Genomic DNA, 10,686 nt, shown 5'->3' with positions numbered 1-10,686 from the left:
CATCTCTAAAAGAGATTGTCTGAAAGGCTCAAAGCTCTGAAGGATTTTATTTGCTGAGTATCCTGCAGAAAGATTAGGATCTTGGATTTAAATCTTTGGGTTTAAGATTTGGAAACTAAAATAATCACTTCCAAATATTTGTTTCCATTTCAGCACTTCTTCCATTACAGACCTAATCCATACATTTCTGGAGTACAGCTGCTTGGTCTTCCTGCATAAAGAAGAAAATTAGGTCTAATAATCTACTTCTAAATAACTTCCAGTCAGATTTTATAGACCCACTGAGTCTTTCAGTCAGTGTTTGATCATACTCACAAACATAGTAAACTGAAATCCTAACCTTATTAAAAATACAGAGAAAGTAGAATTTCCCATGGGCTAGGGAGTACTTTTAAAAAAAAATAATAATTGAGGAGACTATTAGTATCTTCCCTGCCATTTTTGTACAACCAGACCAACTGCTACAATTGGGATGAAGAATGTGGTTTTTGAAGTGAAGAAGACAGTTCAGAACCAATTTTGCTAGAATTTGAGAAAAAAAGTATTAATGTATGAACTGTGATAATCCCTGCATATTTGCAAATCCCTGTAAATGTAGTTAAACATTCCTTAGTAGTTATTAGTCCTTCAAGTTGTCTGATAAGCTATTGCTACAGGAGATTTTCTTAGTTAAGACTTGAGTGGCGACTTGAAGAGATATGGCATATTTGAACTAGATACATTATATGTAGTAGGCTAGTTTCCATCTGGACTAACAGGAAAATCTTCTAGTTTGGGGTTTGAAGGTCAAAGCTAATATTAAAAGTGCATAAAAACAAATGATGAAAGGTGTTTGAATGGACTCCTGGATTAAACTGTGTGGCTGAGTTGCATCAACAGAATCCTCCCATTACTTGACTCTGGGTGTCTGCAAACAAATACTTTTATGTTCATTTTGTGTCCAAATGATGACTATTGATCCAAAGAGCTCGACCAATTTATTAAACTGCGCATCAAATAGAGCTCCATCCCAAAGCAGCAAACAAAAATCTCTGATCTAACAAGTTCTGAGAAATATATAACCATGCAATCACAGTCAGAACTGAGAAAGCAATACCATGAATCACTTACCACTGATTTGTGCATCCCTATTTTTCTCATGTTACTCTGTAGCCATCTTAGGATCAAAATGCTCCTGCAGGATATGTGTATTGAATGCAGGATGGGGATTAGAGGGACAAGGTAGGGAGATGGGAAACAAGAAGGGAGGAGAAGAAAGAAGGTACTATGTTAATCCTGTGTGTCATATAATACCATAAACATAACTGGCAATACCCCAGGGAATGCAAAAAGCCTCCTGACTGTGACTCTGCTGTCTTTTACCAGGAAATCCCTCCACTTTTATCTCAACATTTTCTTTAGTAACAAATGCAGTAAATAGTACTTGGAAGTCTGAAGCTCTGGTTGCCCCATCCTTTTAAGAGAATCCATTTTGAAATATTTCAGAGATAACACCAAATACCTCCTTAAATAAATGTCCACCGTCACATCACTTCAATATTGTGTAAAAAAATGCTTATTGTAAAGATTTATCTGATTTCAAGTTACACTCATTTCAGAATACTAGCAAATGATTACACTAAAAAAATGAACTTCTCTTTGTATGTTGCTGCCTCATGTAGATTCTTTTAATGCAATATGGATTCCTGTTGTCTTAACTGCTTTTTCAATTTTTTTGCATATAGTAGTCCTTTTTGCAGATCTGTCTCCCAGACTTATGGAGTATATAAAAATGTGTATCACTTCCTACAACATTATTTAATTTTTATCAATATTTACATTAAGTTTCTCATTTTGCAGTCCGTTATTTTGCTTAAACCTTTCACATTCCTCTTCAATTTCTATTAGTCCAAATGGTTTTGCATTATCAGGAAATGGCACATTTTTCCCCTTTGCTGCTTAAAACATTTGTTAATTGATTTGGCAAGCTGAAGAAGCATGCGTTAGTGGAATAAATACCACATGAGGAAGTAAGTGCTGGCTTCTTAATTTCTGTTTTCCTCACTCTAAAATAGGTATTACTTTGAGAAAGTAAAGTAGTTGCACTGTATTTTATCTCAAGAATTTTGAAGATATTTTAAGTACTAAGCACTATTAACCATGTTATGTATTCATTTTTCTTCATTTCAACTTGGTAATTTTAGTTGTCACAAATCTAGAACAGGTAGGCCATGAGCTCTCATTTCAGGGCACAGGTAAGCAAGGGCCTGCATTGCAACCTGTTTTGGTCAAAGTGAATGTTAACAGGATGGTGACACAGCACTGTCATTTATTGTTCTCACTAGTAAAAGCCTTCTTGTAACACATTGCAGACCTCAGCTGAGTAACTCTGTGGCTTAGTTCTATTAAAACGAGGGTGGCTAGTTTAAAGAGCGTAAGTCATGCCACACTGTTCACTTGGACTGGGCTAGGTAAGGGACTGCTCCTATGAATAGTTCAGCTGACAGCCTGGTGAACATGGCAACTTAAAGCAGAGTGTTGGTGATGAGCAGTTGATGGCAAAATGGTATTAGTAATACTTTCCATTAGCACAGCTGGTGCCAAAGAGAATGTTTGTCCTTCATTCCTGTTCCTACAATGCTCTAAAATGAACTACTAACAAATGTGGAGTGCAGTGCCAGAAGCTAGAGGAGTCAAACTATTTGGCACTTCCAAATAACTGTTGGCTGCTCAAATTTTCACTCTAGGTGCAGGATGAATATCATCACAGCATATATCTCCTAAGAAAACTGCTCAGTAATGCTTCTGCCGCTCTGACATTCATTCCTCTGTGAGATCCAGACTGTACACTCAGTCAGGCAGCATTGAATTCACTCACATTGGTAGGCTGCATTTTGGCGACCAAACTTATACCAAAAATAAAACAAACTATGCAAAACAAACAAACAAATAAAAACCAAACTAAAATATGAACAACAACAAAGATAAATCTATAGTGGGAGTGCATTGCTTCAGCAAGTACAGTGTTATTTGCGTATGCTTTTTAGTGTCTCTTCCCTCAGAATGAAGGGAAGTGTAAGAGTGAAGTATTTTTGCAATCATCCATGCAAATCATCCACAGACAATAGCAATGGCATGCACAAAGAATAGAATTAAGTTTGGAAAAATTTTCAGATATGGATCTCACCACGGTAATAAAAGTGTCTTGTTAGGAGAATACTGTTTACTATACATTACCCTCAGAAAATAAACCTGAGGGGGGATTATACTTCTTTGTTTAAAAGGTAAAAATTGTGTTTTGTTTTTCCTCCTTGATAAGTTTTGTTGTTGTTGTCAGCTTGGAACCTTGAAGACATTCTGACATTCAAGTAAGGGTGCATGTGCACATGTGCCTCAAGAGGCTTTCGACTTTATTTTCCACAGGTGGAGAACTGCTGTCAACAAATGTGGGGGGTGAAAAAGCAGCTAACAAGATTTGCTCAAAAAATAATAATGTTAAAAAGGGATGCATTTGGTGTTCCATTTACCTGCCTTCAGGGCTTAAGGGCATTTGGTGTTCCATTTACCTGCCTTTGGGGTTTTGTCCTAGAGTCCAACTCGCAAAGTTTCCCCCAGCAGTCAGGATGAGTGGAAACTGATTTAAACATAAAAGCTGGTGTGCGTGTCTCACAACCTCTCCAGCGCAGGAGATGGACATTTTACCACCAGCATGGAGCATGGGGCCTGCTTTGTGTGCTACTTACGCTAGCTCCCCGCAGCCTCCTGCCTCGGTGGGAGCTGGGCTCTGGCTCCTAGTTGATGCCATCGTGCTGCAAGGTTTTGTCCTGCTTAACCCTGGCCCTCTGGGTTTCTTCTTCGGGCCTCCTCTGGTGCTGCGTGATGGATGGAAGCCTAAACGATAACAGCAGCATAGCAGCAGTAACAACCACAAGAAGAGCAACGCTAAGCACAGCAGTGGCAGTAACAGCTATGTCAATACCAACCAGCTCTACCCCGGCAGCATTCAGCCCCGGGCCCCGCGTTTTCACCCGGGGCGCTGAGGGGCGGCGGGAGGGACCCCCCCGCGGCTGTGTGCGGGCTGTTTTCCCCCTTCTTCCCTCCTCTAAACCCCATAAAACTCTCGGCGGCGTTGCTCGCGGCTCTCTGCCCCTCGCTGTGGAAACCGCGGCCCCCGGCGGTGCGAGGCGGCGGGGGACGACGTGCCCGCCCGCCCGTCCGCCGCAAACGCCTCGTATTTCCTCCTCGTTCGCTCCGGGAGAGGGGAGGGCAGGGCAGGGCAGGCAGGGCCCGCCCCCGCCCGCAGCTCCGCCGCAGCCCTCCGGGGTGGCTCCGGGCCCGCCGGGGGACGCGCCCCCCACCCGGGGCCTGCGGCGGGGGTGCCGGATAAAGCGGTGCCGGCCGGCCGGCCCCCGACGGGACGGGACGGGCAGGGCCCGGGGGGGCCATGGCGAGCCCCTTGCAGCCTCAGCAGGAGCTGACGGCCCCCGGCGAGCAGCGGCTGCTCTGGGGGAGCGGCGCGGCGGGGGCGAAGCGGCAGCCGTCGGGGGAGCGTGCGGAGGGGCTGCTGCTGCTGGAGCTGCGCCGCTGCCGACGGTCGCCGGCCCCCGGCGTGGAGGGGGAGGAAGAGGAGGATGAGGAGGAGGAGGAGGAGGAGGAGGAGGCGACGGCGGGCCCGGGCTGCTGCCCCAAGTGCAAGAAGCGGGTGCAGTTCGCCGACTCGCTGGGGCTGAGCCTGGCCAGCGTGAAGCACTTCAGCGACGCCGAGGAGCCGCGGGTGCCGCCCGCCGCCCTGTCCGTCCTGCAGAGCCCGCCCGTCGAGGCGGGGGAGCCCGGAGCGGCCCCGGGGCTCCCCTCCAGCGGAGCCCGGCCGCCGGCCGCCCTGCTCCTAGAGCCCGACTTCCCCGACGGTGGGGCGCCGTCGGCCGAGCGGCTGCGGCGGCAGCGGGTGTGCCTGGAGCGGCTCTGCCGGCCCGCCTCGGCCGCCGGCGTGCGGGGCACGGTGCAGGTGCTGCCGTGCGGCGGCCCCGTCGAGGTGACGGTGCGCTACACCTTCAACGAGTGGCTCTCCTTCATGGACGCCCCGGCTGAGCCCCTGCCCGCCGCCGCGACCCCCGCCGTCGAGCCGCCGGCCGAGCGCTACGGCTTCACCCTGTGCGTCCCGCCGAGCTCTGGGGAGGGCTCGGCCCTGCACTTCGCCGTCCGCTACCGCAGCCAGCAGGGCGAGTACTGGGACAACAACGAGGGCCGCAACTACACGCTCCGGTGGTGCCGCCGCGCCCCCGACGGCTGCTCCGACATGGCGGCCGCGCCCCTCCACTGACGGGGCGGGGGGGGGGGGGGGGGGGAGGCACACCTGAGGAAGAAACGGGGCATCGCCGTGGCTCGTGGGGTCTTTTTTATTAGTTTTTGGAGGATATGCGGGGATTGAGTGGCGTGTGGTTTGGTGTTGGTCTTGGTGAGCCACTATTTTCTTTTTTTTTTCCTCGACGTCATTTTCTGAGGCTTCGATTCAGGCATCACCTCACGACCTGATCGCCAGAGCACCCGAGTGACACGAGCCCCACGTTCACCGCAGATGTAACACAGCACCCCGCTTCTCCTGCTCACACAGCCCTTCCAGAGCCATGGCATTGCGATAGCGGTGTTGTGCGTCGCCTTTTTAGCATTATTTTTTCAATCCAGCGGTCTCCGCAACAATATGATGCTCCCTAACGAGGGCCCCTGACGAACTTCAGTGCCTGCCCCACCTTGGCCGTGCCCCCAGCCTCAGAGCTGGGTCTGGGTCAGGGCTGCCCTGGTTTTTGTCACTCAGCGGGCTCTGATAGCACTCACAGCCTTCCCCAGGCTTGGGTGCGGATCCCTGTGTGCGTCTGGCTAATAGCAGCCAACGGGGACTTCTGCAAAAGTGTTTTTGCTTAAAATAGTCCGCTTGCTGCTTCTCACACAATTGACGGGCCTAAAAACAGGGCAAAGGAGGAGTTAAAAATGTTTGCTGATACTGAGTCTGTCAGGAGAACTTTGATAACAACACTGTTGAGTAATGTAAAGTAAAAGATGGTGTCTGTCTCACACACATTTCTGTATTTTCATATTTGGGGAGCAGTGACTGAATTGGATGACCTTCTCACTGAGGAGTGACAATGTGATAAAGGGAGGGTATCCTCACTAATGAATGAAAGCAAATGCTTTAGTTCAGCTCTCCTTATGTTACATTTTGCATCGCATTTCTCAAGTATTTTTAATTTATTCAGCTTATTTTGCTGTGCCTTTTCCAGTATTTGTATGTTGTTGGGAAGGGGGCTTGTGTGCACCGTAGCGCTGGACACTTACCTGATTTCCCCTTCACTCTTGCATTGCAAGCCTGGAGGTTGACTGCCACTGGTGTCTCAAGTCCTGAAACTAAGTAAAACGTACCAATGCAGATGGGTTTGTAAGAATAAAAACTTCTAAAAAGCTTCTAAAAAACCCACCGACATAGATCCTTTTTCTGCATCTTCCAGACAGCAGGATGTAACCAGATAGTTCGCAGCTCCCCAGCCTGGTTGTGCCCAGGCCCTAACATGCTGCACGTTGCAGCTCCTGCGGCAGGGACAGAGCTGTTGGGGAGTCTCGCACTGACCACAAAGTCTCACCATAACCACAAACTCTGGCAGCTGACAGGCAGTGTTTTGGACAGGGGTCCTGCCAGACCCACATGGCATGCTCTCCAAACAGGTGTCTTGTGAGAGCTGTCCGAGGAGGAAGCTTTACTAGCACAGGTGGACAATAAGCAGGTTTCGGTAGAGTTTTTTTATGGCTCCTCTGCAGCTTGACTTGCATTACTTTGATACTAATTTTTTGATGGAAAAAAAAAGAAGTAAATATTGTCAGGATGCAGAAAAAGCTTTGACCTTTGGATGTGTATTCTTTAGCAAGGCCTTCAATGATTATCCTCATTTTTAAAACAGAACATGCTGTGAGTTTTCTCAGATCCTCACTTCCTCTTAAGATACAAAACGTTCTGAAGCCCATTATCTGTGCCTTAGAATAATTTGCACCTCTATAAAATTCCCCCTCCTTATACAATAGGTGCTCAGATGACCTGCCCTCTCAGTGAGCTGATACAGAATCAGAGGTGGTGGAAGCAGGGGAAAAGATGTTAAAGAGAGGGAACTTCAGCTTGCAGTCCCTGCAGTTTTGCTAACACATGCGCTGCTTCTGGAAACACAGCCTGCCCTTCCCCTCCTTGAAAAAAACATACGTAAGCCATAGATTATGGCATCAGAGTACAGCCAAGTATAAGGTGGTGTTTAATTCCTCCAGAAGCTGTCTTGGTATTAGAGCAGTACCTGTATCTGTGCTCAGCATACTTGCTTTAAAAATGCACAAAGTAGAAGCTCTGTGCATGCAAACAGAAGCTCTTACTGTTGCTTTCCAAGTTCCGTGTAAACTCTTTCCAAAAGCATGGAAGTGATTTAAGGGAGAATAGACAACTCTGTTACTGCCATACAGAAGTTTGTTTTAGAATTGTGCATTATCAGATTACAGGGTTTTGCATGGAATAATATGCTATGAATTAGCCTTTCTTCAGATAGTTATATCAATGAAATAATGTGCTCTTAAGCTGATATGTGTTGGTAATGGCATTAAGATAGATTCTTCATTTAAGTACAATGTAATACTTTGAACTTCTGGGGTCCATTCCTTTTTCTGTGTTTTGTTTATTAATTGCTTCAGAGAAGAAGGAAATTTCACCAAAAAAGGGCGGGCTGGAGGGCTCTCTCCTTAAACAGGATTTAAAAGAGTAGCCATATTCTTATTTCTGTATCTGGGCAGAGGTACACAGAAGAATTATAGCTAGTTGCAGTTATTTATAGCGGGTAGAAACATTCTTTGTTGTACACAGTACACTTTTGTACTTTTAAGATTTTATATAAGGAGAGATTTCCAAAGCAGGTTTCAAAGACCGCTTGCTCAGTTCTCTGTATTTTCATCGATGCAGTTACTGGGGACGATGGAAATGCAAGGCTTTACCAAAGATTACATTGGGCATTGTGTAAAAATCAGAAGTAGAACATGTATGTACTGAACGCTAGCAACCCTGAATAAACAAAGTACAGGGCTGCTGCTCGATGTCATAGGTCAAGATACATTGCATATAACTTTATTCTCAAAGAAATATATTCAAATTGAATTAGTTCTAATTTTATAAAATGAAAAAGCCCAACAGAGTAAAATGTTAAGTGAAACACACTTTCTATTTGGTTGCATTACTGTTCATGGAATATTTTTTAGAGATTCAGTGCGTAACTTTTGGAGAATGTACTCATAAACACCCTCCCTACCCCAACTTAAGAAATAAAAAAGATAAAGATTTGTTAGCACTCTTGGAAAAACTCCAGCTCTACAGATTTTCAGTTTATGCAGATTTATTTATTTATTTATTTATTTATTTCCTTTCCCCATGTCCTTAAGGGCATAGCAAAGAGATAGACGTCAAAGGATTTTATAGGTATAAATAAACCCAAAAAGTTTAAAACAATTGAACTTTTATATTGGGTAACTGTGAAGGACATCAAAGTTAAACGTCCTTTAAGCATTTATTTGCAGTTTATAATAACGTTTAAATTCAGATTGAAATGATTTCAGTAAAGGACTGTGAAGTTAAATTTACTTTGGCATCATGAAGAACTACAAACTTGCATGCAAACTACTTGTGTTTAATTTAAACCTGGGGCTTTCAGTCAGAACTTGAAAAGTCTGGCTTCTGCTCCCATTGACTTCCTGGGTTCTGGATTCAGCCCAAAGTACTGCATGAAGGTAGGAGAAACGATCGAGGTTTAATTGTCTGTTCTGTTCAGACACTTGTGTTATAGGGTTAGTATAACGTGGCATTGTGATGAATGTTCATCTGTCAGAGTTCAAAATCTGTTCTCTGGGCTTGGCAGTAATTAAATCACCTTAATTGTTTTTTATGACTCTATTTAAGAGAGGGAAAATTACTTGCCTTGGATTAGCATATTTCCAAAGACTGGTATAAATATTTATGTGGTGTACTCTTTCAGTAGAAAGCCTGAGCATTCTTCGCAGGTCTCCATAGTTCTCTCCCTCCGAACATAGAAGAACAGTCATCTGAATGCACGACTTGCCATCACTTCCCATCGCCCCTGCAAGGCTTCAGTAGTTAGTGGGCTTAAACCGCAAAAAAGGAAAGAAGTTTAGAAAGAAGCAGCTCTTACAACACACTGATGATAGTTAATTCTCTATGTAAACGGCAGAATTCTTTGAAGAAGCATACGTCTGTGAAAGAGGTTTGAGAGTTCCTGTCTTTTTTTTTATCACAAAATCGTAGAAAATGCATAGTACTAGAGAAATTACTGGTTTCTCTCTTTTTTTTCTGCTTCCACATTAAGGATTTGTGCACATACTTTCTATTCTAAAATACTGAAAAAAGAAAAGCAAGAATATAAACTTTTGTTAAAAGAACTACACACATTCATTCTTTTTTTTTAAATAAAAGTTATCAAGCAAAACACTCCTAGAGTATGAAATAATGTTGCCCATATTAAGAACCAGGGAACGAAGCAATCAGTGTAATCATGACTTCAGTGATGCCAGGATTTCCCTGTAGATGTAGGAAAACTAAGGAAAACAGCCAATACATAACTCCTTATGGCTCTATTTACGTATGTATGTATATACAGTCCTTACTGGACACCTAGAGAGACACATTTATGGTGCATTACATGAAATAAGTTGAGGGGCTGGTGTTTCTCTGTAAAATTACTTTTTCTTCAACCTATTGATACTAGAAGGTAAAAGTAATGCTTTTAATATTTGGAAACGTGGTGAAGTTTCATACAGAAGTCCCTTTCTACATGTTAGTAGTTAAGTTAAAATCCTTGGCCTATTTCAACATCAGATGTGAAGTGTTCACATGCTGCTCTCCTGGGTGGCTTTACTTCAGAAGAACTTTCTTGCTGATATATCTAGGCATTTTGAAACTGAGCTTTCAATTGCAGTAAAATCTAGTGAGAAATTGTAACACAACAGACATGCTTCTCCTTTAAACAGCTACTAATGTTGAATGAAGTATTCTTGTTTCCTTTTGGAGAGCTGTTTTCAGGTTTATATTGTAAAATTCATCACAAACCAGTATACGTAGGTAGTCAAATTTTGGTACATACTACTGATGTAAATAGCTTGCTAAAATGTTAAGATCACAGACAAACACCTCAGTGTAACACAAAAGCAATTTTTTTTTTTTGATAAAGCATTGCAGCTTTAATAGATATTTATTGAGCTGCCTGCCTTCTATTATAAAGAAAAAGGATATTCCTTTTCTAATGAACACTCTATATAAATCATGGGATCATTCCTTTGTGTTCGATCTATTCCCGTTGTTTACACTGCTTTGACAACATCCAGTAAAACTACTGACAAGAGTGCCAAGAAAGAGATTTAATGAGTACTGCAACGTAAACTCTGCTGCTGGAGCATGGAAGGCGCAGCAGTTAAGGGCACAGAAACTACGAGGTTGGGCCAAAGTGCCATCTCTGCAGCACACGGCCTCCGCCAGTGACAATATGAGTAAGCCAAGCACAGAGTAAGAATAGGACAAGTGCATGTGAACGTGAAACTGAAGGTGTCCCAGCCTACAACTATTTCTGCCCTGTGCTTCCTGAGCCAGGTGAGGTTTCTAAGTATTTTCCTTCCATAGCTTGTAGG

General features: G+C 44.2%; 1 protein-coding gene across 1 annotated transcript; it reads left to right on the top strand.

Annotated features, from left to right (window-relative positions):
- The first annotated feature begins 1,210 nt into the window (after positions 1-1,210).
- On the top strand, positions 1,211-9,447 carry PPP1R3G (protein phosphatase 1 regulatory subunit 3G). The gene is given in 3 exon segments (XM_080581822.1): positions 1,211-4,312; positions 4,315-4,389; positions 4,392-9,447. Coding segments are annotated over 3 exon segments (1,518 nt in total). The 5' UTR covers positions 1,211-3,777; the 3' UTR covers positions 5,300-9,447.
- Positions 9,448-10,686: the final 1,239 nt, after the last annotated feature.

Source organism: Anser brachyrhynchus (assembly GCF_964034855.1).
Source record: "Anser brachyrhynchus genome assembly, chromosome: 2".
Taxonomy (NCBI): Eukaryota; Metazoa; Chordata; class Aves; order Anseriformes; family Anatidae; genus Anser; species Anser brachyrhynchus.
The sequence above is the reverse complement of the archived record's forward strand: the minus strand, read 5'-3'. Positions and strand labels throughout refer to the sequence as shown.